This window comes from Chanodichthys erythropterus, chromosome 15, assembly GCF_024489055.1.
Source record: "Chanodichthys erythropterus isolate Z2021 chromosome 15, ASM2448905v1, whole genome shotgun sequence".
Taxonomy (NCBI): Eukaryota; Metazoa; Chordata; class Actinopteri; order Cypriniformes; family Xenocyprididae; genus Chanodichthys; species Chanodichthys erythropterus.
The window spans coordinates 15,998,050-16,022,308 of NC_090235.1; the positions used below are offsets into that span (position 1 = coordinate 15,998,050).

General features: G+C 34.9%; 3 protein-coding genes and 1 long non-coding RNA gene across 8 annotated transcripts; 1 reads left to right on the plus strand and 3 right to left on the minus strand.

Moving 5' to 3' along the window:
- Positions 1-151: 151 nt before the first annotated feature.
- On the plus strand, positions 152-6,793 carry anxa14 (annexin A14). Of its 5 annotated transcripts, none has more exons than XM_067412203.1 (14): positions 152-1,026; positions 1,099-1,290; positions 1,945-2,014; positions 2,110-2,212; positions 2,301-2,389; positions 2,596-2,709; positions 2,837-2,927; positions 3,782-3,861; positions 3,981-4,019; positions 5,300-5,390; positions 5,484-5,591; positions 5,684-5,739; positions 6,404-6,511; positions 6,601-6,793. In XM_067412203.1, the coding sequence occupies exons 3-14, from the start codon at positions 1,973-1,975 to the stop codon at positions 6,658-6,660; spliced, it is 981 nt and encodes a 326-aa protein (XP_067268304.1). In that variant the 5' UTR covers positions 152-1,026; positions 1,099-1,290; positions 1,945-1,972; the 3' UTR covers positions 6,661-6,793. The 5 variants fall into 5 exon arrangements, with proteins under 5 accessions (XP_067268304.1, XP_067268305.1, XP_067268307.1 ...); XM_067412204.1 differs by having other exon boundaries at positions 152-967; XM_067412206.1 differs by having other exon boundaries at positions 152-889.
- A 1,914-nt stretch (positions 6,794-8,707) lies between these two features.
- Positions 8,708-11,404, minus strand: LOC137037857 (integumentary mucin A.1-like). Its single transcript, XM_067412208.1, has 2 exons — positions 11,301-11,404; positions 8,708-9,751 (listed from the first exon to the last, which is right to left on the minus strand). Exons 1-2 carry the CDS (start codon positions 11,349-11,351, stop codon positions 9,326-9,328), a joined length of 477 nt encoding a protein of 158 aa, XP_067268309.1. The 5' UTR covers positions 11,352-11,404; the 3' UTR covers positions 8,708-9,325.
- Positions 11,405-12,739: 1,335 nt separating this feature from the next.
- On the minus strand, positions 12,740-13,993 carry LOC137002040 (uncharacterized). The gene is made up of 2 exons (XR_010891761.1): positions 13,887-13,993; positions 12,740-13,387 (listed from the first exon to the last, which is right to left on the minus strand). It is a non-coding gene; the product is annotated as an uncharacterized lncRNA (long non-coding RNA).
- A 1,364-nt stretch (positions 13,994-15,357) lies between these two features.
- On the minus strand, positions 15,358-18,001 carry LOC137037157 (probable serine/threonine-protein kinase clkA). The gene is made up of 2 exons (XM_067410975.1): positions 17,928-18,001; positions 15,358-17,458 (listed from the first exon to the last, which is right to left on the minus strand). Exons 1-2 carry the CDS (start codon positions 17,999-18,001, stop codon positions 15,358-15,360), a joined length of 2,175 nt encoding a protein of 724 aa, XP_067267076.1.
- Positions 18,002-24,259: the final 6,258 nt, after the last annotated feature.

Genomic DNA, 24,259 nt, shown 5'->3' on the forward strand with positions numbered 1-24,259 from the left:
TAAATTTTATATAAAATAAAAAAATGTTTAGCACAGTACATATGATTTACAGTAAATTTAAACTTATTCATAACTTATTTTTTCAAGTATAATCTGTGGACCAAACTTAAGTCTGTACTCCAAGAGTGCATTTTCATGTCTATTCTGCAAGTAGACTTGTTAGTGTTATTCTTCATCATCTTCTCTTTGCAGCCACATAGCAACATCCTAGCAACCACCCAAGTACCCTTGCGACAACATAGCAAACTATTTGTCTGTCTAAACAAACACTTCAAACTTTCAGGCTTGGCTTTGTCAAGCAAACATCAAGGTTTGTTTACACTTTCCTTGTTTAAACTTTCCTCAACTAGTTTCTTATAACAATTAATAAAACACAACTTGTATCAGTAAACATATGCAGAACTAACAAAAATATATGCTAAGAACATTTTCTGTTATGAAAATGTTATTTCTGATTGTTCAAAATGCTTTAAAAACGTGTTTTCTTGTTTATATGAACATTACGGGAGCATTCCATTCTTCAAACATTATGGGAATGTTAGTGAGTGTTCTCTGATTTTGAGCAAGTTTACGAACGTTCCATTAACGTTACTGGAAGAACTTTGACAGAACCTTGACAGAACGTTCCCTGTTTGCTGTTTTGTCTCGGCTCAGGAATCTGGATGTTCTGCTAAGGGACTGAATGACTCTGAGATCAGATGGTTGAGATTCCGGCGTGACGGATTGCAGTGTTTGTTACGTGTAAAGATGTCTGATAACGGCTGTGAATGAATGCAGATGTCATGCTCTCCAAACCAAACGCCACACCTGCTGATGTTGCTCTTTCAGGTGGAGGTTGATTCTCCTGATATGTTCAGTGTTTGACTTGAGCTTATTTACACGGTCACATGCAAGTTCAGCTCTGTTGACATTAACAACACCTTCATTTCTCACATTACAACCTGTTTTACCCAGCATCTTTAACACTGTAAATCCAAACGTGATCTTTTGAGTTTTCATTTGAAGAATCTTTGTGATTCAGAAAAGGTTGTTTTGGGTGGAATGTGTTCAATTGAATCTTCCAGTTCTGCAGGTTTTTTAAGGTTTTTGTGTCTCCAGGTTACACCCATGATGGGATATCTGATCTGATCCGATCTGATCCGTGCCATTGAGAACTTCTATGTGGTTTGAGGCTTCTGAGAACTACGGCGTACGGAAAGCCGAAGCTGTTTATTCCTCAAAAGTCTTTTAAAACGTTGATTTTTTGAGTTTGATGAGCTGAAAGTCGATCTCCACAAGAATCTTCAACAGGTAAACCAACGCAACTTGTCTTTCAGTCTTGTTTTCTGAAACAATCATGAAAGTGAAGTGAGTTTGTGATTAAAACAAGATCAAATATCTGAGTTCAGAAAATCATCTTGTTTTCCCTTTGAATGAAGTTTTTCTTTCTGACTCTACTTACAGATATTTGTTTTTATTTTAAGCAAAAACTTTATTTTGACGATTATTTTAAGTAATTTTGTTTCTTCAGTAAATGTATCTTGATTTAAGAATGTTTAGATAGAAATACTGAGGAAGAACATCATTTAACAAAAAAAAAAAATTTGATTTAACTTAAAAAAGTAAGTTGCCTTAAAATTTTAAGTTCATTGAAATTAAAAAAAATTGAGTTAATACAATGAAGGCGATTGTTTTAATCAACAGAAACTCAAAATATTATGCTATCTGAACCACATTAATTATCTAAGTTGATTTGACAAAAGAAAGTTGTGATAATAAATCATGAAAATAATGTTTTGCCGTGTAGGGACAGGTTTGCTGGTTTAAACAGCTGTAATTACATGCACATATTTATATTTTAAATGCAATATAAAAGCATGCATGAAAAGCACATTGTATCAAATGATTCATTTGAATGTTATCACATGCTAGTTATAAACACTTGGACTGTTTTTCTCCACACAGATTGTGAATAACAATAATAAGAGCTGCGATGGAGACAGAATCAAACCCGCAGGATTTGTCTCCACTGATGGTCAGATCCTGGATCAGTTGTTGTGTCGTACTTCAGTAACATTGTTTGTCTTCTCAATACCATTTTCTCTTCTACACTTTCATCCCTTTACACAGACTGAAGGCATGTGGTGGGGAACGCTGGGATCCGTTCGGCCCTTCCCAAATTTCCGTGCCGAGAGAGACGTTACAGTCCTTCAGGCTGCTCTGGAGAAGAAAGGTTCATTGACATGAATGACTATTGTGGTATAATCATCCGACCGCCAGTGAATGTTTTTGATTCAAACGACTGTATCTTTCTGTTAAAGATGTGAGCACTGTTGTGAGAATACTGACCAATCGCAGTAACGCTCAGAGACAGTCTCTGGCCCGCGTCTACAAGAACGTCTCACAAAAGGTAAGAAACTAAAACTTGTAAAAGGGCGTAATATGGCGTCTTTAAAGAACATCTAAACAGGAAGGATGTTTTGTGAGATTTGGTTTAGGTTTAGGGAACAGTAAATATTATTAACTCAGTATAAAATCAATAGAAGGCAATGGATAATCCTGACGATGATAAAGATAAAAAAATTCCTGTCAAAATGGTGTGTGTGTGTGTTACAGGAACTGGACGCTAGTCTGAAGAAGGTTCTGTCCGGTGATCTTCAGTCTCTGATACACGGTCTGATGATGACACCGGAGCAGTTTGAGGCCCATCGCCTGCGCAAAGCCATGGAGGTTCAGCATTAATCTCTAGAATAGTGTGTGTGTGTGTGTGTTTGATTATCAATACTAAATTTGACTACAGATCCACATCCATTCAGACTGTATCCGTGTGTGTGTGTGTGTGTGTGTGTGTGTTCAGGGCGCTGGTACAGATGAAGAAACTCTTTTAGAGGTTTTGTGCACCAGGACGCCGCAGCAGCTCTCCGGCATCACGACTACATACAGTCAAGGTGCTTTATAAGAACCATTTACAAACATGTTGAAACTTTTGATTCAATTAATGCAATTAAAAGCCTCTTGTCTCACTTTAGACCCATTTCATTTTGTCATAGAATTAAAAAGCTCAACCCTTTATGTCAGTAACTGAAAAAATGAAATGTTTTGGTAAGATGATCAGTCAACATGAGCATTAATATTTACAGGGAATTATGATCATACTGTAACTGACACCAATTACATTTGATTATTGCTGATTGCTATGAATGGTATTGACATTTTTAGTTATAATAATCAGAACAAAGACTGCCAGTGTATTTTAATCAAGGAGTAATAAGAAATAAGATTTATTTTATATTTATTTAAGAAAATACACTTTCACTTCAAAATTTAGGGGTCAGATTTAGATCATTTATTTGATCAAAAATACAGTAAAATGTGAAATATTATTCTAATGTAAATCAGCTGTTTTCTATGTGAATATATAGTAAAGTGTAATTTATTCCTGTGATTTTCAGCATCATTACTCCAGTCTTCAGTGTCACATGATCCTTCAGAAATCATTCTGATATGATGATTTGATGCTCAACAAACATTTATGATTATTATCAATGTTGAACACAGTTTCACATTTTAGTGGAAACTGTGATTTTTCAGGATTCTTTGATGAATAGAACAGCATTTATTTCAAATAGATTTTTTGTAACATTATAAATCTGTCACTTTGGATCAGTTTAATGCCTCCTTGAAGAATTACTTTTAAAAATAAATATTATATGATCACTGTAATATTCATTTCAATAAGAACTAATAATTGCATCTCTTTTGTGTTAGTCTGTGTTTGAATGTTTATCATTGACTTTATCAGAGTTTAAGCGGGATTTGGAGAAAGACTTGCTCAGTGAATCCAGTGGGGATTTTTCCAAGCTCATTGTGGCGTTGTTGAAGGTGAGACGCGTTAAACATTTACTACCAAAACCAATTTCATGCTCTCATACATCATCACTGTGTCGATATCCCGTTTTATGATCAGTGTGTGTAATGATGCTCTCTCTCTTCTTTATCAGAAAGAGAATGGGTCGGGAATTATCGACCAGGATATAGCAGTGAGTCCGTACGCATTCATCACAGATTCTTTTCATTTTGGGCTGAATTGTTCTTTTAAAGGCGCTCAGAGTCTTATTCAGAGGGGGTTGATAAAGGTTTAACTATCAAACCTCTGATGTTGACTTTGCTTTGTTTGACCTCTAGATGACCTCCGAAACAGGATTCAGATTGTCACAGGGTGACCGATATCAGTTTCTGCTCTTGCAAAACAAGATTATTTTCTTGTTTTAAGCACATATTCACCTCATTTTCATGACTGATTTGGCAGATGTGTATCAATGAAAATGCTAATAATATAATCATAGTAAGTGACTTCTGCAAATTAATGCAAATGCAAAACAAGAAATTCTTTTAAGCAAATATGCAACTTTCTGAAACTTGTTTATGTACTCTTAGAAAAGTTGAGATTATGACAAAAAGACAAAATTGACAAAAAGTCAAAAATAATAAAATAAAAGTCATAAATGACATTAAAATTTGAAATGATGGCATAAAAAGTCAAAATTATGACAAAAAGTCAAAATTATACTGTCAATAAAAAGTTGAAATGATGCCAAAAAGTAAAAAAAATGACATAAAAAGTTTGATATAAAAAACTTATGATATAAAAGTTTGAAATTATGACATACCAAGTCATAATAATGAGAAAAAATATAAATAATTTCAACATTTATCTCATATGTTTTGCTAGAGCATGATTTATTGTCTAATGTGGCAGAAATGTGCTTCCATACAGAAGAGTTGTTGTCGGTCTCTATTCAAGACAAAATACTGATATAGATTTGCTGTGATTTAAATCAACAGGTTGCAGTGAAATGATTGTTTTGGGCTGAAAAGCTTCTAGTTCTGAGACTTTGAGGCCCATAAAAGACCAACTGTGCTCAAACCCTTACTGTAATATTTCAAGATATTGTTTATTTATATTGTAAGCATGCATATATGGCCCTCCAGCTGCCTTTATATTTACATGATTTTAATCAAAACAAACTTATTACATTTTTTTTCAACATCACATATTTTGGGACTAGAAAAAAACATGGATTTCTTCTGTCATATCGGACTGCCAGGGCCTAAAATGAACCAAGCGCCAAATGCGTGTAAAAATAGGCGTATGAAATGATCGAAACAATCGTCAGTCGGAAAGATTTTTATGAATTCTCACAATGCAGTCATTTTGTTTCTCCAGTAAATGTATCTTGATTTAAGAATATTTTGACATTTGTGCTGGAAAACAAGACAGAAACACTGAGGAAGAACTTCATATTATGTTGTTTTACAGACTTTATCTGAGGAGCTGAAAAACAAGAAACCTGCAGCTGACGTTTGGATCAGAATCCTGACCTCGAGACACCCGGATCATCTGCGGATCGGTGAGCTTCAGCTGTAATTTTAGGAGCACAACTGTTGTAAAATGTCAGCTAGTGTTTGGATGCGAGTGAAGCGTAGCGTTGTCTGTGCTTCAGTGCTGGACGAGCTGGAGTTTGAGAGCGGCCAGACGGTGGAGGACGCTTTAGAGGGACATTTTAAAGGAGTTCTGTCTGGAGACCTGAGAAAAGGCCTGAAGACACTCGGTAAACTGCTCTACGTGTGTTTAAAGGGTGTGTTAATGTGTGTGTGCTCAGTGTGGAATAATCAATAAACCACCACTTTATATCCTCCTCAGTGCGATGCATACAGAGCCAGCATCTGTTCTTGGCACAACGGATCCAAACTATGAAAGTAAGCTGTTTAACTTCAGAAATATCTTTATATATGCTATTTCAGACTCAAATATTGATTGATGCTGTTTCCAAATCATCGACTTTGCAACAAATATCCAAACAAAGATATAAAACCTAAAAAAAATCTAGAAATGTTTGTGTGAAAATGGAAAACATCATTAGCTCAACATAAAACAACAGAAGTCAATGAAATCATTGAAGAAAAGAAACGTTCGTACATGAATCTACTTTGTTCCGTCCGAATGAATGAATGAATGAATGAATGAATGAATGAATGAATGAATGAATGAATGAATGAATGAATGAATGAATGACAGACTGTCAATAAATTGACTGACTCTTTTGCATGTCAGATATGTGTATCAATGAAAAAATGAATATCATAAAATTACTTCCTCAAATTCGATGTTCTAAATCAATGCAAATGCAAACCGGGAAGTTCTATTAAACAAATATACAATTTTACCCACATACTTGTTTATGCACTCTTTATTGGTGTTTTCATGAAGAGCCTTTAACATCACTGAAGCTTTCCACTGGATCAAAGGTTCTTTAAAGTTGCACTATTCGCACTGAGAATGAGATTGTTGGTTGAAGAACTGATCACTGAAAGCTGTCGCTGTACAGAGTGTAGTGTGTGTAGATGTGTTGATGTGTTTCAGGCCGCAGCGGTTCAGGGTGTGATTGTGTCTCACAGTGAGGAGGATCTGCTGAGAGTGCGAGTCGCGTTCCTTCGGTTGACGGGGACTTCACTGTACACCGCCTTACAGGTCTCTAACACACTCACACACACACACACACACTAACTCACACACACACACACACACAAAATAATTTCTCTTTTGGTTTTCCTCAACAGAAGCAGTTCAAAGGTGACCTTCAGCAGGGTTTGTTGGCTGTGTGTCGCGCCGAAGATTAGAAGTTCTGTATGTGATACAATGATAAAGGTCTCTATGCACACAGTGAACGCACAATCCGACATATTTACTGCTGTTACACAAAAGCTTTGTTTCTGAAAATCAATAAATCAATAAATCAATAGAATGCAGCACTGTTCTTTATGAATCCTTATGGAAACCCATATAAAGAAAAACAAACATGCTTTGGTAAAAGTCGAAATTATGAAATGGTCATAATAATGACAAAAAATAGTCAACAAATTGTTAACTTTTTTAGCTTTTTATGTCATAATTATGATTTACCAAAGCCTAACTTTCTTATGTGGTAAATCAAAATGATGAGATAAAAAGTCAAAATTATGAAATAAAAAGTAGAAATTTTGACATGCTAAGTTAAAATTGGCATATAAGTCAAATTTGTCAAAAAGTTGAAATTATGACAAGTTAAAATAAGTCAAATTTGACAAAATTTAAATTATGGCATACTAAATTGAACCTGACATAAAAGCCAAAATTATGAAATAAAACTTTGAAATTATTACATGCTAAGTTAAAATTGGCGTATAAGTCAAATTTGACAAAATTTAAATTATGGCATACTAAATTGAAACTGACATAAAAGCACAAATTATGAAATAAAAGTCAAAGTTATTGCAAAAAGTCAAAATTATTACAAAGTAAAAATAATAACATAAAAATTTGCAATTATGACATAATTGATCCAAATTATGAAAGTAAGCTTTTTATTTCAGAAATATCTGTTTAAATGTGATTTCAAACACAAATATTAATTGATGCTGTTTCCAAATCATCTACTTCAAATGATTTGTGTATGTGAATAGGATTTGCCAACATTATATATTTTGAAACAAAAATATCCTAACAAAGATAAAACCTAAAATCACCTAGTGAAATACAGAAAGGATTGTGTGAGGATAGAAAATATCATCAGATTAATATAAAAACAACAGAAGTCAATGAATAGTCCTTGTCATCGTTGAAAAAAAAACCAAAACAAAACATGCATGTGCAAGTTTCGGTTCTTAAAATGAACAAAACAGTACTGTGTTCAATCCGAATGAATGACTGCACTGACTAAAAACACACTTGCCTTTTTTGCATGGCAGATGTGTATCAATGAAAATGCTAAAAATAAATTCATAGTAAGTGACTTCTGCAATTTTTTTACACTAAATTAATGCAAATGCAAAACAGGAAATTCTTTTAAGCAAATATGCAACTATTACACACATACTGAAACTTGTTTATATACAATATATTATAACAGTCATAAATGACATTAAGTGAAATATGACATAAAAAGTTGAAATGATGCCAAAAAGTAAAAAATTATGACATAAAAAGTTTGATATAAAAAACTTATGATATAAAAGTTTGAAATTATGACATACCAAGTCATAATAATGAGAAAAAATATAAATAATTTCAACATTTATCTCATATGTTTTGCTAGAGCATGATTTATTGTCTAATGTGGCAGAAATGTGCTTCCATACAGAAGAGTTGTTGTCGGTCTCTATTCAAGACAAAATACTGATATAGATTTGCTGTGATTTAAATCAACAGGTTGCAGTGAAATGATTGTTTTGGGCTGAAAAGCTTCTAGTTCTGAGACTTTGAGGCCCATAAAAGACCAACTGTGCTCAAACCCTTACTGTAATATTTCAAGATATTGTTTATTTATAATGTAAGCATTTATATTTGCATGATTTTAATAAAAAAAAAAAAACTTATTAAAATTTTTTTCAACATCACATATTTTGGGACTAATATCGAAATTTGCTCGGGACAGTGTTGCATCTGCACGAAAGTTTAAGCCTTGCCAATTTAAATATTCAAGCTCAAGAAGACGCGAAAGGGAAGTTTTCTGTGCGCAAACATCCGAAGCGCGCGCACAGAAAGCTGCGTCTCAGACAACCCGCAGATTCTGAACGGAGTTTTGGATCAGTGCAGCTCTTAAAGTGACAGCAGCCTAATAAACCTGCTGCTCTCTGTGTTTGTAATGATAACCAAACAACTACAGACAAAGAAAAAATCACTCACTGCTCTTTCCTGAGTAACTTTATTAAGGATTAATCTGTGTTTAATTTATAGAATTGTGAGTTTTCACTCATATCATTGCTGGTAAAAAAATATATTTATGCAGGTAAATTTACTTAAGTCACCGACCATAAAGTAAAGTCCAGAAACATAAAGACAGTCGGATCATTTGACATTATGTTCTTTTGTTTGACGTTTAGCCAAAGATTTTATAATGTTTTCCCAGGATGTCATGAAATCATAAACCCAGTATAAGGAAATGATTGATTACATCAATTACTTTAATCCAGAAAGTCTCATAAAACATCATGAAAAGGACAGGAGTGACATCAGCAATGTTTCCATCTGTGAATAAACCATTAAATTAGTCTTTGTTAGTGATGCATTGATCACTTTTATGCACAAATTCATTGCATTTTAATTAAAATTCAACAGAAATGTACAATTTATATTTGTCAAGCTAATTTCAAGCTAATTTCATGTTGCATGAGAAACATATTCAGTTGATAAAACTCCTCCGTCCATTTACTACATTTATGCATTTACCAGATGCTTTTCAGTCACAAAGTGATTTATATTGCATTTTTATTCATCTACTTAAGTTGAGTTCTGTACAGAAGAGCTTCAGATCAGCAGCGTGAACATCAGCACTGACAGAGAAGAGACGATGACGGAAACTCTCAGAGACTCGCTGGACGATTTAGTCGTCGGAGTCGGGGTTTGTCTCGTGGTGGTGTTTGATGGTGGAGAGGTGGAATTGGTCAGATCGGGTGGAAATGTTGTGGTTGTAGTGTTCAGATCTGGAGCTGTTGAAGTATCTCCACTCGTTTCAGCAGTGCTTGAATCTGTAGTTGTTGTAGTTGAAGAAGCATCAGTGGTTGAAACAGTGGCTGAAGCTGTAGTTGAAGGGGCAGTTAAAGCTGTAGATGTTGAAGATGTTGAAGATGTCGTAGACGTATCTGCAATCGTTGACGCTGTTGTTGAAGCTGCCGTTGTTATAATTGGAGATGTTGTTATTGTACCTGTAGTGGCTGAAGATGCTGCATTGTCCTTTTAGGGAACAATTTAAACAATCATTAACCAATGCCATTATTGAAGATGTTAAAAATAAACCACAAAACATAATCTGTTCCTCAGATTTCATTGGTCTGAAACTTCCCCTTCCCTATTATACTGTAATAGCTGTAAATATAAAGCTGAAAATCATTTTGCCCATTAAAAATATCTGAGTATACTTAAATAATGACATAAATCATACTTGAGAAGCGGAACTGAATCAGAAGAGATCAATATCATTCTTACATTATTGACAAACCGTTTTTTTTTTTTTTTTTTTGGTAAGATTTTAACATTAGTTAACTTTAACATTAAAAAATAATCTTAATTAATGTTAATTTCAACATTTAGTAATACATTATTAAAATGAAATAAAATGAAACATTATTAAAGTCAGTTGAATGTTAATATTATTTAATGGACCTGAGCTTTTTATTAATTAATTAATTAATTATTTAATTTATTAATATGTTAACAAACAGGACCTTAAGTGTTGTTTTCTTTCTTGTTTTAAGCATTATTATCATTATGTTTCATCAGATTTATGCTTAAAACAAGAACAGATAATATAAACAAATAATTCCTTCAATTAATTCAATTTTTTAACATGTTTGGACATTTCTACTGGAAAAATACAGATTATATTATATTATATTATCTTATATTATATTATATTATATTATATTATATTATATTATATTATATTATATTATATTATATTATATTATATTATATTATATTATATTATATTATATTATATTACATTATATTCTGTTATATTATATTATATTCTGTTATATTATTATATTATATTATATTATATTATATTATATTATATTATATTATATTATATTATATTATATTATATTATATTATATTATATTATATTATATTATATTATATTATATTATATGTGTCCTTGGACCACAAAACAAGTCATAAGGGTCAATTTTCTGAAATTGAGATTTATACATCATGTGAAAGCTGAATAAATAAGCTTTTTAGGATATGACAATATTTGCAAATATATGAAAATCTGGAATCTGAGGGTACAAAAAAAAAAAATCTAAACATGAAGTCCGAATGAAGTCCTTAGCAATGCATATCTACTCACAAAAATACATTTTTGATATATTTATGGTATAAAATACCTTCATGGAACATGATCTTAATATCCTAATGATTTTTGGCATAAAAAAATCGATAGTTTTGACCCCTATAATGTATTGTTAGCTATTGCTACATATATCTCCGTGCGACTGACTGTTTTTGTGCTCCAGGGTCACATACTATACTATAAATAGATGCACTTTGTAGTGTTTGTTTTTAGTCTGTAAAACATTTCCCGCAAAGTTCAACATGTGCATTCTCACCTCATCTAGAAAACAATCACTGTAGACATTTTACTAACTGTAAGTGAATTTGTCAACTAAATCTCATTAGAGTTTTTTTTCTCTTTCCTCATCTTATGTTACTGTGAGATGATGACGTGGTGTGAATATGAAGCACTGATGGATGTGTGTGTGTGTGTGTGTGTGTGTACCTGAGCCAGCAGCAGCAGCAGCACACAGAACCCTGAGATCAAGCCCTTCATGATGGACAGAGAGGAAGTGGTCAGTCTGTGATCAGGTGTGAGTGAGTCGCGTCCCTCCGCTGCTCTTTTATAGGCTGCAATGATGTCATGTTCTCAGGTGTGCATCAGACACTCCCTCTATTCCTTCTGTGTGTGTGTGTGTGTGTGTCCATCATAATCTTACTGTTTCATGCACTTTTAATGCTTAACCCTTTTCCTGTAAGCTGAAACCAAATGATTGTCTTCTTCATTGTGTGCTCATCTCAAAAGAAGATCATTGAAATCATGACTTCATGCAGGTGTGTGTGTGTGTGTATATATATATTTGAACAAAAATATAGCTTGAAAAAAAATTATGTTGCATAATTCAGTGCATTATTATCACAAATAAAACACTCGACTCTAAGCACAACTATGCAATATACTTGCAAATTTTTTTATAATATTAAATAAAGAGTGAAGATGTGAATCATTACTATTTTATTATATGAGACGGTGAGTTTATTGTATTTTCCAGTTATACTGTAACAAACGCTTACGGGCAGCTGCTGAACTTTAAGGGTCAGGTCACGTTTCTTAGAAATATCCTTCTACTTCCTTGTTCCCCTGTATCATGTGACCATATTAAGCAAAATGTGAAAAATATGATTCCTATATTTAATAAAGATAAGACACAGTCTCAAAGCATCATTAAAACTCAGAAAGAGTGACTGTATGTGATTATTTTAGCATTATATTCTATTTTCATTCGCTTGAACCGAAAATCTCTGCCAAATACTGCCAAAGTAGTTCACATGGATTTGAACAGTAAATTATTTATGGATATTAATGGAATGGACGCTCTTGAATTCAGTGTAAGTTTGCTTATAATGTTTGACTTTGTCAAGCGTAACATGATAAAACACTTTAACATGCCAATCTGACTTTAAGTCATCATTAGAAAGATTCATAGAGATTATTAGTGAGAATAAAAGTGTTTTAATGTGCTCCAGGAAACTGAACTCGCAACATGAAAACTGATGTAGACACAGAGGATATATACAGTGGATGAATTATTGGATCCTGTTTACTAAATAAATCGGTCATTTTCAATTAAACAATTCAGTCAAGTTTCACATCTTTTAATTATTCATCTTTTAATACCTACAACATATTTTTACTGTTTAAGCTGCTGTGTAAATTCATATGACGGTAACTATACACTCATTTTGTTAATATGTTCCTTGAATGATTTTTATAAAGCATTCTGCTGTAAATGATTTTGTTGTGTGTTCGTCCTCATTAGAGTTTCCTGGTCATGATTGAGTCTGAAGCGTCACGATGACCTTCACCGAGAGGAAGTCCAGCGACAATTTTACAATTTTGATCAATTAGTGAGGGAAATAGATTAAATAATCCTTGAGTCATTAGTGTGTGTGTGTGTGTGTGTGTGTGTGTGTGTGTGTGTGTGTGTGTGTGTGTCTTTAACTAAAGTATCTGAACATTTGAGAATGAAACCAACATAATTTGGAGTAAAATGTAAATGACATTTATAAGGGAAAGAAGTGTATTTATTTATTTATTTATTTATTTATTTATTGAAATTAGTCCATTTATGTCCTTATAAACAAATATGAAAAATATATTTAACCCTGAAAAGTACTGTTAATTCCTTATACTTTTTCTCACAAGCAGTTTATTGTCAACCCAAATATTAAATGTGCATGCATTTAAAAAGAAAAGAAAAGACAAAGTTCTCCATTTTGTTAATCATATGCACAGAAGTGGAAGCGAATGATGTTCAGCTGATTTCAGCACAGGTTCAGGATCAGCAGCAGGATCAGCAGACGCACCGAAGCGCTGCGGATGAGATCTCCGTTTGTGCTGCTCTGCGGGTCCATCATCGGTGCGCTCGTCGTGCCGTTACTGCTTGTGCCTGTTGTTGCAGCTGCAGTCGTGTTTGTCCTCGCTGTAGTTGTGTTTGTAGTTGTTGGAGTTGTAGCTGCAGTTGTAGAGATGTTGGTCTTCATGCTGACTGTGGTTGTAGTTGAACTCGCTGTTGTGTGGTTCTGAATCGTCTACAAAAAATGAATTGCTTATCATCATAAATCTCTTTAGAACCACAGTACAAGATGGTACAGTGCCAATCAGACACGCCCACGTGTGACATCACTCGCCCCGCCCCTTTATCTTATCTGAGGAAATATTCAAATCAAACACTTTGAATATCACATCAGCAGGCTCTACATTAACACAGATTTTTTGTTCCACTTCTATGCGTAAAACACTACATTTATTGTTTTGACTTGAGAAAAACATGTATAGAGTGTTTTTAAGGTTTGCTAAACTATTAATATAAAGCCACAACAAAAACAAAGATGTCATGAATAAAAAATAACCTTTTAATTTTAATTTAATTTAAAACTATCACTGTTTGACACTCATTGGCATTGCTTGATAGAGAGTAAATTGTTATATTTCAAAACAAAAGTCACACTTATTTTTTACAAGGATGATTTCCTTAATACAAAGTAGCTTTTTAATGAATTTAAATGATAATGTTTAAAATGAAATTACCTGTGCAGATGTAAATAACAGCAGAGCTGTCATCAGCAACGTGAAAAACAGAATCTTGAACATGATGCGATGGAAAGACGGACAGTCTGGAGCTGGTGGTTAGATCTGGTTTGTGATGACCAAACCCCTCCTGAAGATGCTTTTATACTCCCTCTGAACAGCCAATCAGCTGGCTGATTTTAATCACGAAACTTACTTAAGTGTTTTTAATGTTAACACATTATTTTGTAATTTTTCCCAGTGAACATCTTTAAAACTTAAGCAAAATCAATAAAGATATACTAGTCAAGTCACCTTCATTTCAGTCAGGAAAATAATGATCAATTCTGCTGTAAAGCAGCTGTAAAAAAAAGACTTGTTTTAAACATAAATCTAACACAATTTTAGGAATTTAAGTACAAGTCTTATTCTAATCAAATGAAAATACAGATTATTTTTTCAGTATTTGCATTTGCAATAAATAGTTAAGATAAATAACTTGATGGACATGTGACCTCAATGGTTAATTTGGTCTGAATCATGTCACCATGAGTTTTTAATCCAAAGATATTTAAACAGGATATGATATATTTGACTTTCTTAAGCCCAAATCAGTAAGAGTGATATTGTATGAAAGTAGGACACGTTCAATAGCAGCGAAACGACTGGAATGCTCAAACATTATTATCAAATCTAACCCTTGTGTCAGAACTAGAAGAACATTAAACAGATGTGATAAAAATGAGGAATCAGGAGTGAACTTAAAAGTTTAGAAGGGGAAAAAATAGTTTTATACTATATAATGTTTATATGTAATTTTATTGGTGTTCGTGACAAAGACCATGAGTCAAATAAATTGAAAACGAAATTGCAGGAAATGTCCTGTGCTTATCAGATACATCAGATGAAGATTTGCATTTGTCTTGTTGAGCACGAAAAGTTATACTGAATGTATAATGAACGGTTATAGTAAATTTGTGCTGCACAAATTACTCTGAAAAGCAGGAGGTAAACCAAAGGTACACACATCCAGCTCAATAAGGAGCTCAAGCACAAAAAAAACTATCATAAAAATGACTTCAGAACAACAAATGAGACTCAGAAAACCATGTCCCTTCACCCAACTGAACATATTCTACATAAGACAAATTTACAAGCATTTGAAAAAATGGAAATCACAACAGTTTTACTCCAAAATCTATTCTGTTTGTCATGTTGTTGTCATAAATGTGGCGCTCTGTGAACAGGAGTTAGTAAGGCTGTGTTCAGAGCAGTACAAGATGAGATCAGTGTTGCGTCACACAAAATTTGAATTATCTAGACATGAAACCTCCACAGAAATACCCTGACGACAAACTACAAAATAATTAACACACACAGTTAATGAGAGTTAATAATAATTCATATTATTTGGCTCCCGGGCAACTGAGGATCAAATATTTTGCATTAATGTTCCACTATGACAAGAATCATCAGAGACATCAGCAGAAGATCAAAGTGGAGATACTGGGCTGAAGCTGCGGTGGAGACAGTGGTTTGGGTTGTAGTCTGCGCTGGTTTTGTAGTCGTGGTGGTGCTGCTTTGGGTTGTGGAGGGTCGAGTGGAAAGACTGTTTGGAGCTGTGCTGGTAATAAGAGCTGATGAAGTGGTATCGACGCTTGAGAAGGTCGTTGTTGGAGTGCTTGTAGTCGTGAAGGTCGTTGTTGGAGTGGTTGTAGTCGTGAAGGTCGTTGTTGGAGTGGTTGTAGTCGTGAAGGTCGTTGTTGGAGTGGTTGTAGTCGTGAAGGTCGTTGTTGGAGTGGTTGTAGTTGTGAAGGTCGTTGTTTGAGCTTCTGTAGTCGTGAAAGTTGTTGTTGGAGCGTTTGTAGTCATGAAGGTCATTGTTGGAGTGGTTGTAGTTGTGAAGGTTGTTGTTGGAGCTTCTGTAGTCGTGAAGGTCGTTGTTGGAGCTTCTGTAGTCGTGAAGGTCATTGTTGGAGCTTCTGTAGTCGTGAAAGTTGTTGTTGGAGCTTCTGTAGTTGTGAAGGTCGTTGTTGGAGCTTCTGTAGTTGTGAAGGTTGTTGTTGGAGCTTCTGTAGTCGTGAAGGTTGTTGTTGGAGCGTTTATAGTCGTGAAGGTCATTGTTGGAGTGGTTGTAGTTGTGAAGGTCGTTGTTGGAGCTTCTGTAGTCGTGAAGGTCATTGTTGGAGCTTCTGTAGTCGTGAAAGTTGTTGTTGGAGCTTCTGTAGTTGTGAAGGTCGTTGTTGGAGCTTCTGTAGTTGTGAAGGTTGTTGTTGGAGCTTCTGTAGTCGTGAAGGTTGTTGTTGGAGCGTTTATAGTCGTGAAGGTCATTGTTGGAGTGGTTGTAGTTGTGAAGGTTGTTGTTGGAGCTTCTGTAGTCGTGAAGGTCGTTGTTGGAGCTTCTGTAGTTGTGAAGGTCGTTGTTGGAGCTTCTGTAGTCGTGAAGGTCATTGTTGGAGCTTCTGTAGTCGTGAAAGTTGTTGTTGGAGCTTCTGTAGTCGTGAAGGTCGTTGTTGGAGCTTCTGTAGTTGTGAAGGTCGTTGTTGGAGCTTCTGTAGTCGTGAAGGTCGTTGTTGGAGCTTCTGTAGTCGTGAAGGTCGTTGTTGGAGCTTCTATAGTTGTGAAGGTCGTTGTTGGAGCTTCTGTAGTTGTGAAGGTTGTTGTTGGAGCTTCTGTAGTCGTGAAGGTTGTTGTTGGAGCGTTTATAGTCGTGAAGGTCATTGTTGGAGTGGTTGTAGTTGTGAAGGTCGTTGTTTGAGCTTCTGTAGTCGTGAAAGTTGTTGTTGGAGCGTTTATAGTCGTGAAGGTCATTGTTGGAGTGGTTGTAGTTGTGAAGGTTGTTGTTGGAGCTTCTGTAGTCGTGAAGGTCGTTGTTGGAGCTTCTGTAGTTGTGAAGGTCGTTGTTGGAGCTTCTGTAGTCGTGAAGGTCGTTGTTGGAGCTTCTATAGTTGTGAAGGTCGTTGTTGGAGCTTCTGTAGTTGTGAAGGTCGTTGTTGGAGCCTCTGTAGTTGTGAAGGTCGTTGTTGGAGCTTCTGTAGTCGTGAAGGTCGTTGTTGGAGCTTCTGTAGTTGTGAAGGTCGTTGTTGGAGCTTCTGTAGTCGTGAAGGTCGTTGTTGGAGCTTCTATAGTTGTGAAGGTCGTTGTTGGAGCTTCTGTAGTTGTGAAGGTTGTTGTTGGAGCCTCTGTAGTTGTGAAGGTCGTTGTTGGAGCTTCTGTAGTTGTGAAGGTTGTTGTTGGAGCTTCTATAGTTGTGAAGGTCGTTGTTGGAGCTTCTATAGTTGTGAAGGTTGTTGTTGGAGCTTCTATAGTTGTGAAGGTCGTTGTTGGAGCTTCTGTAGTCGTGAAGGTCGTTGTTGGAGCTTCTGTAGTTGTGAAGGTCGTTGTTGGAGCTTCTGTAGTCGTGAAGGTCGTTGTTGGAGCTTCTATAGTTGTGAAGGTCGTTGTTGGAGCTTCTGTAGTTGTGAAGGTTGTTGTTGGAGCTTCTATAGTTGTGAAGGTCGTTGTTGGAGCCTCTGTAGTCGTGAAGGTCGTTGTTGTAGCACTTGTGGTATCGATGTTTGAGTAGGTCGTTGTTTGCAAGGAAGTTTGTGAGGCTACAGTCGAATCACTGACTGTTGTGGTATTATTGATCTGTTCAGATGTTTTCTGTTAGGAGGAAATAAAGCTCAGATGAGATCATTTCTATTGATAAAACTGTCATTTGAAATACTCAACAGGATGACATAAAATTTCTGATGTTTTCTTGGTTTTTTTTTATAGCAAAACCTGAAAATGCTTCATTGTTTTCCATAGAAATGTGAAAAAATAACCTACAAACACTGAAGCAGCAAACTTTGTGAAACAAAATTTGTCACTGCCAATATTTTTTGCCATGGTTATAGATGTACTTTGTATTTAATCTCACTTTATTAACCATTGTTTTTGCTGCTGACTTTTGATTATCCAATTCAACCATACCAATAAGCCAAAATGAGAAGCATCACACTTGTATTTCATTTTTTGTTTATTTTGCTAAAGAAGTAGAAGAGGATCCCACCACCAGCCCCACTTAACATCTGTCACCTCTCCAGACCCAGCACCCATTCCCACTGCGGATTAGGAGCCAGAGCCCAACACAGAACATGAGACCCAGCCATTACCCACCACGGATATTATGCCTGAGCCCATGCCCACATCGGAGGTGCCAAGTGCGTCCCGGATGCAAAGCGTGAGGTCCCGGTTGACCAGGTGTGTGAGCCTGCTACAACATCTATGCCAGTTGGAATATTGGTGATGCTGGATGAGGTTTGAATGGCTGATCGACTGGGAGATGGAGGTAATGCTTCTCATCCTGTCCACCTACAAACCTTCTCTGCCAATGGTCCCCTTCTGCACTAAAGTCTCTTTGTCAATGCTGGTCCTGACCAGCTCAAGTCCTTCAACACCACTAGTCCTGTCCAGCTCTGAGTTCTTGTCGTCACCACAGTCACTGTCCATCACTAAGCTTGCCTCCTCATCCAGACTTCTGTTCCTGCATACTCCACCAAGGCCAGCCATTCCCTCATCTCCGTCCCCACCTCAGCTAACTCTCTTCAGCCCCTCAGCTCTACCATCAGCCCTGATCCACCTTGGGGCTTCCTGTCAACAGCTCTGACATGAGGTGTCCCAGGCTTTGCCTCATCCCTCTGGGCCCTCAGTTTCACCTCAGCTCTGACCTGGCTCCTCGCCCCCTCAGCTCCATCCAGAGCCATCATCCTTCCAGCTCCACCAAGCTCCCTCGTTCACCGGCTCCACCTTGGTCAATCTTTGCTCTACCATAGCAATGGACTAAAGGGTCTTCGGCTGCCCCTCATCTTTACACCTCTATGACTCTGTAGGGCTCCTCCTTCCCTCAGGCTATGCCCCTGACCTCACTCACATCAGCATCGCCTCAAATCTCCACATCAGAAATATCAAATCCAACCCCGGATCTCATCAAAGATATCCGTTTGTCTGGTGTTTGCAACCCAGCAAACCTGTCAACCTTGTCTGGTACCTCTATTAACAGCCTGAGACTGTAAAGCCAGAGAAGAGCAGAAGCAGAAGACGAAGTGATGATAATAAAAAGAGCAGAATTTATTGAATAATCTTAGTTGCGTATGTTTCAATGCTCAGAGTCCGTCTAGATGTTACACTACTCAACGCTCTGACTTCGTCTGACCAGTACAATTCCAACAACTGTTATTATACCAATGGAAAATTACTGGAAAATTACTGCTTCACAACATCATCCTGTGACAATAAAAACCTTGAAATGGAGACATTCTCCTATCTCCTACCCAAAATTTTAATGTAATTTTTAATTTTGTAACAGTAATATTGTGAAATATTGTTATAATTTAAAAAAATAGCTGTTTTCTATAGTAAAGTGTAATTTATTCCAGTGATCAAAGCTGAATTTTCAGCATCATTACTCCAGTCTTCAGTGTCACATGATCCTTCAGAAATCATTCTAATATGATGATTTGCTGCTCAACAAACGTTTATGATTGACGTATGTGATGATAACTCACCTGAACAGAGGAAAGCAGCAGGCAGAAATAGAAGACAGGTCTCATCTTCTCAGGTGTTTGTATCCAGCAGGTCGTTTATGTCTCTGTTTATGGATGTGCCAAATGTCCATCCATCCATGCTTTATATACACACTTCCTGAAAAACTGCCAGCTGGAGCAATTGCAATATGCAAAATCATTTTTATGTATGACAAGTCTGAGTGATGTTTTCAGTTATCATAGTAACACCTATTCATCATTAGAGATATCCAGAGCATTTGACTGTTTGTCAGCATGACTAAAAAATTATGTTTGCTTTTCAGGAGCTTCTGTCGGTCCCTTGTCTCGCTTCATCTTGATTCCGGTGCTTTTCACTTCTCGTTCATTGCACAGCTTCCAAGGAAGACAATATTTATATATGTGCACTGTGAAAAAAATCCATTAAAAAAACCCGATAATGTACCGGCAGAAAATTAGCAGGACATTATCCAGTAATTTTACAGACATTTCTGTTAACCCTAAAACACAACGCAATGAAGTCAGTGGAGTCAGAAATATAAACTTAATTCAAAGGGAAACAAGATTATTTTTCCACTGACCTGCTGCACTGAAAAATAAATGATTCACAAATCATTCTCACAAATATCACTTCTGGAATATATTTCTGGAGAAATATAATCCATAATTTTAAGGAAATGTAGCTAAGTTTAACTTGGTTTGCATAATCAAATGTACTGGAGAGCAGACACAACATCAAAGGTTGAGTTAATAAAGCACATTCTGTTCACAAACACAAATAACCTGAAAGGTGAAAATATATAGTTTTGACCCTCTGACATTACGGATGATCGTGCGTCGATGATGGTGAGTTAAAATTGCAGAAGCTGTTTTGCAGTAAATGATCTTTGAGAGGAAGTTTACAAAGTTATCATAGTGCAACAAACTCTGAGTTTGAAGAAGATCAAAGACATTTTGATTTGTTATTTTGATGCCAGAGCCCATTCAGACAATGTAAATATTTATTAAACTTTTTGTTTCTGCTAAAGTTGTGCAGGAATAAACACAGAACTTTCTAAAACCAGTCATGTTTTCTACGACATTAGGAACTGTGAGATCAGTTCAGTTTTCTGTAGATCTACTGGGAAATCATGTGTGTAAATGACAGGAAACTAATTATCGTGAGACTTATTTTCATAAACAAAAACAAGAGAAATGTTCAATGAAAGAAAAAAGTTTAACTTGTTTACATTGTGATAGATAGATAGATAGATAGATAGATAGATAGATAGATAGATAGATAGATAGATAGATAGATAGATAGATAGATAGATAGATAGATAGATAGATAGATAGATAGATAGATAGATAGATAGATAGATAGATAGATAGATAGATAGATAGATAGATAGATAGATAGATAGTTACAGTTCATATTTCCCCTTTGGAAAGTGTCCTGACTGTAATCCAGAGATATCTTAACCATGCACTACAGCTTAAATTTCCACATGGTTTGTCCCATTATCCAAATTTAACACTTTCTTCCTAATTCTCCCAGCTCTTTCAACCAGACAGCAATATTTAAAATGCATTAAAAGTCAGAATAACAAGATGATACATAAAAGATATAAAATACATTAAAAATGAAATAAAAACAGGAAAAGAATTTAAAGAATAAAAAGATAATACGTATAAAATAAAGTGCAAACAGTTCAGACATAGCACAGTGCTCAATCAGCAAATGCATAGGTAAAAAGATGTGTTTTGAGTCTGGATTTGAATGTGGCTACTGTTGGAGCACACCTGATCTCTTCTGGAAGCTGGTTCCAGCTGGTGTAACAGCTAAAAGCAGACTCTCCCTGCTTTGAGTGAACCCTTGGTATTTTTAAATGAGTTGATCCTGATGATCTGAGTGATCTGTTAGGTTTATATTCTATGAGCATATCTGCAATGTATTGGGGTCCTAGGCCATTGAGTGATTTATAAACAAGCAACAGTACTTTAAAATCAATTCTAAATGCAACTGGAAGCCAGTGCAAGGACCTGAGGACTGGTGTGATGTGTTCATGTTTTCTGGTTCTGCTCAGAATCCTGGCAGCAGCGTTCTGTACGAGCTGCAGCTGTCTTATGGTCTTTTTGGGAAGACCAGTGAGGAGCCCATTACAATAATCCACCCGGCTGGTGATGAAAACATGAACAAGTTTCTCTAAGTCTTGACTGGAGACAAAGCATCTAATTCTTGCAATTTTTTTGAGATGATAATATGCTGATTTAGTTATTGTCTTTACATGGCTACTGAAACTCAGGTCTGACTCCAAAATCACACCAAGATTCCTGACTTGATTTTTAGTTGTTTGACCCCTAGAGTGAAGGTACATGTTCACTTTGAGAACTTCATCTTTGTTTCCAAACGCAATGACTTCAGTTTTGTCTTTGTTTAACTGAAGGAAGTTTAGGCACATGCATTTTTAATTTCATCAATGCACTGGCACAGGGAGTCAATGGGGCTGTAGTCGTTAGGTGATAGGGCTAGGTAAATCTGGGCAGCATATATAGGTTGAACAGGAGGGGTGCAAGTATTGAACCTTGAGGGACTCCGCATGTCATGGATGTCCACTCAGACTTATGGTCACCGATACTCACATAATAACCTCTCCCTTCTAAGTATGACCTGAACCATTTAAGGACCATCCAAGAAAGCCCAACCCAGTTTTCCAGCCTGTCAAGAAGTATGTTGTGATCGACAGTGTCAAACGCAGCACTGAGATCGAGTAGAACCAGCACTGATAATTTACCTGAATCTGTGTTTAGGCGAATATCATTTATTATCTTTATGAGTGCTGTCTCTGTGCTGTGGTGTGGTCGGAAACCAGATTGAAAGTTGTCAAAGTATCCATTCAAGCTTAAGAAATTGTTCAGCAGGATGAAAACAACTTTTTCAATGATCTTGCCTATGAAAGGAAGATTTGAGATTGGCCTGTAGTTGCTCAATATGGTGTTATCCAGATTGCTCTTTTTTTCAGGAGGGGCTTAACAACTGCAGTTTTCAGGGATTTTGGAAAAGTCCCAGAGAGAAATGAGGCGTTTACCACTTCTAGGAGATCTGCTTCTAAACAGTTAAACAAGCTTTTGAAAAAAGATGTGGGAAGTGTGTCAATAGATAGATAGATAGATAGATAGATAGATAGATAGATAGATAGATAGATAGATAGATAGATAGATAGATAGATAGATAGATAGAGTACAATAAAAAAGGAAAACAGTATATTTAATAATAATACATAATGCATTATCCTTTATATTTATACATAACACAACTATATTGTTTGAGGTCATGTATAAAATGAAGAAAAAATGGTTTAGAGCCAGTCTATTTAATGCATTTTATCTTTTTTATTTTATTTTGTTATTATCATATAAACAAAGAAAGTAGCCATTAAAACAGTCAGAATAGAAAGAAAAAAAAAGAAAAAGATCAAAAGACTTGCATATTTTAATTGTTTTTAAAGGCTTCTTGTTACATGATATGAGTTAGAGAAAGTCCCAAAGTCAGCAAAACATTATGTCTTGAACATTTACATTTATAGGATATGTAAAATTTTGTTAACAAAATAAGATTATTTACATTTTCCCAAAGTAAAACAAAAATCTTTTGTCAAAAAATATCTCAAAAATAAATAAACAGGGGAAATCTTTCCACACGCATTTTATTTTATTTATGTATTTTATTGAAATATTAACAAAAATATTGCAAATTTACAAAACAAAATGGCATACAATTTACATTCAAAAGCATTAATGTTAAAAGGGGCTTAGACTAAATATAGAAAATATAAATATAAAAAAAGCAACAAAAAAAAAAAAAAAAAAACAACACTTCAATTTGAATCCATCTATATTAATAAATAAAGATTAAATACTGGGGATACAATAAAAACATTATAACAAATTATATTTTTCCAATAAATCTAAATCTAGCTTTTTTATTTTTTGTTTTTGACAATAAGTATTGTCTCAAATAATTCTTAAATACTGTAAATGGGGGATGATTTAAAAAAAAATCTACATTTGTGAATAAAGTTTTTAGCTAACAAAAGTAAGGTATTAATCAAAAAAACTTTTTTACCATCTTCTTCATAGTTTCCATATTTAATATCTATAAAGGACAGGTTCATATCAATAATTGCACTTTTTAGACACTAGAATATTTTCAAAAAAAAAAAAAAATCCTCTGTATTATCTGGAGAAGAATTACAAAATTTACATAATATCATTTCAAAGTTAAATCTAAGAAACTCTCCAGAAGGATAAATATATAAGATTTTAAAGTGAGTTTCTTTTATTTTGGGGTGAACTGGATATTTTAAATAGGAGGTTCTAATATGTTTAAGCATTTGTTTGTCAATATTTCTTGCAGACCTGTAAGGGAACATGATATTGTTGAATATTTCCACATGCATTTTTTTTTTTTTTTTTTATTATGGTTGCGAACATTAGCTACAAAGATGACATTAATGATATACAATGTTGTATATAGTATACAACATGTATCAACATTATGTCATATGAACATACAGAACAAAAAAAATATAACAATAATTGCAAACAGAAAAAGATAAAGAAGAAAGAAAAATTTGCAGAAGAAAAGAAAAAAGATTAGTTTACATTTCAGTTAGAGTATACAAATTAAAATCATTACAAATTGAGGTTGTTCTTCTCGCTTTCTTATTTACAGAGGATGAAATAGTGTTACGGTACATTTTAAATTCTTTCAAAAAAACAAGAAAAATTGGTTTGTTGTTAGTGAATTTACTTTTTTTTTTTTTTCTTTTTTTACAATTTCAGAGAAGATATAAAACAATCAAATTCCACTAAAAATACCTTCAA

Bases quoted from the DNA above. Each gene is read 5' to 3' on its own strand.
- anxa14 (XM_067412202.1), top strand. From the start codon at position 1,973: ATGGAGACAGAATCAAACCCGCAGGATTTGTCTCCACTGATG. The intron at 2,390-2,595 runs GTAAGAAACTAA...TGTGTGTTACAG, and splicing joins ACAAGAACGTCTCACAAAAG to GAACTGGACGCTAGTCTGAA. The intron at 4,020-5,299 runs GTGAGTCCGTAC...GTTGTTTTACAG, and splicing joins TTATCGACCAGGATATAGCA to ACTTTATCTGAGGAGCTGAA.
- LOC137037857 (XM_067412208.1), bottom strand. From the start codon at position 11,351: ATGAAGGGCTTGATCTCAGGGTTCTGTGTGCTGCTGCTGCTGCTGGCT. The intron at 9,752-11,300 runs GTACACACACAC...GTTCCCTAAAAG, and splicing joins TGCTGCTGCTGCTGGCTCAG to GACAATGCAGCATCTTCAGC.
- LOC137037157 (XM_067410975.1), bottom strand. From the start codon at position 18,001: ATGGCTGGGTCTCATGTTCTGTGTTGGGCTCTGGCTCCTAATCCGCAG. The intron at 17,459-17,927 runs GTGACAGATGTT...ATTCGACTGTAG, and splicing joins TGGGTGCTGGGTCTGGAGAG to CCTCACAAACTTCCTTGCAA.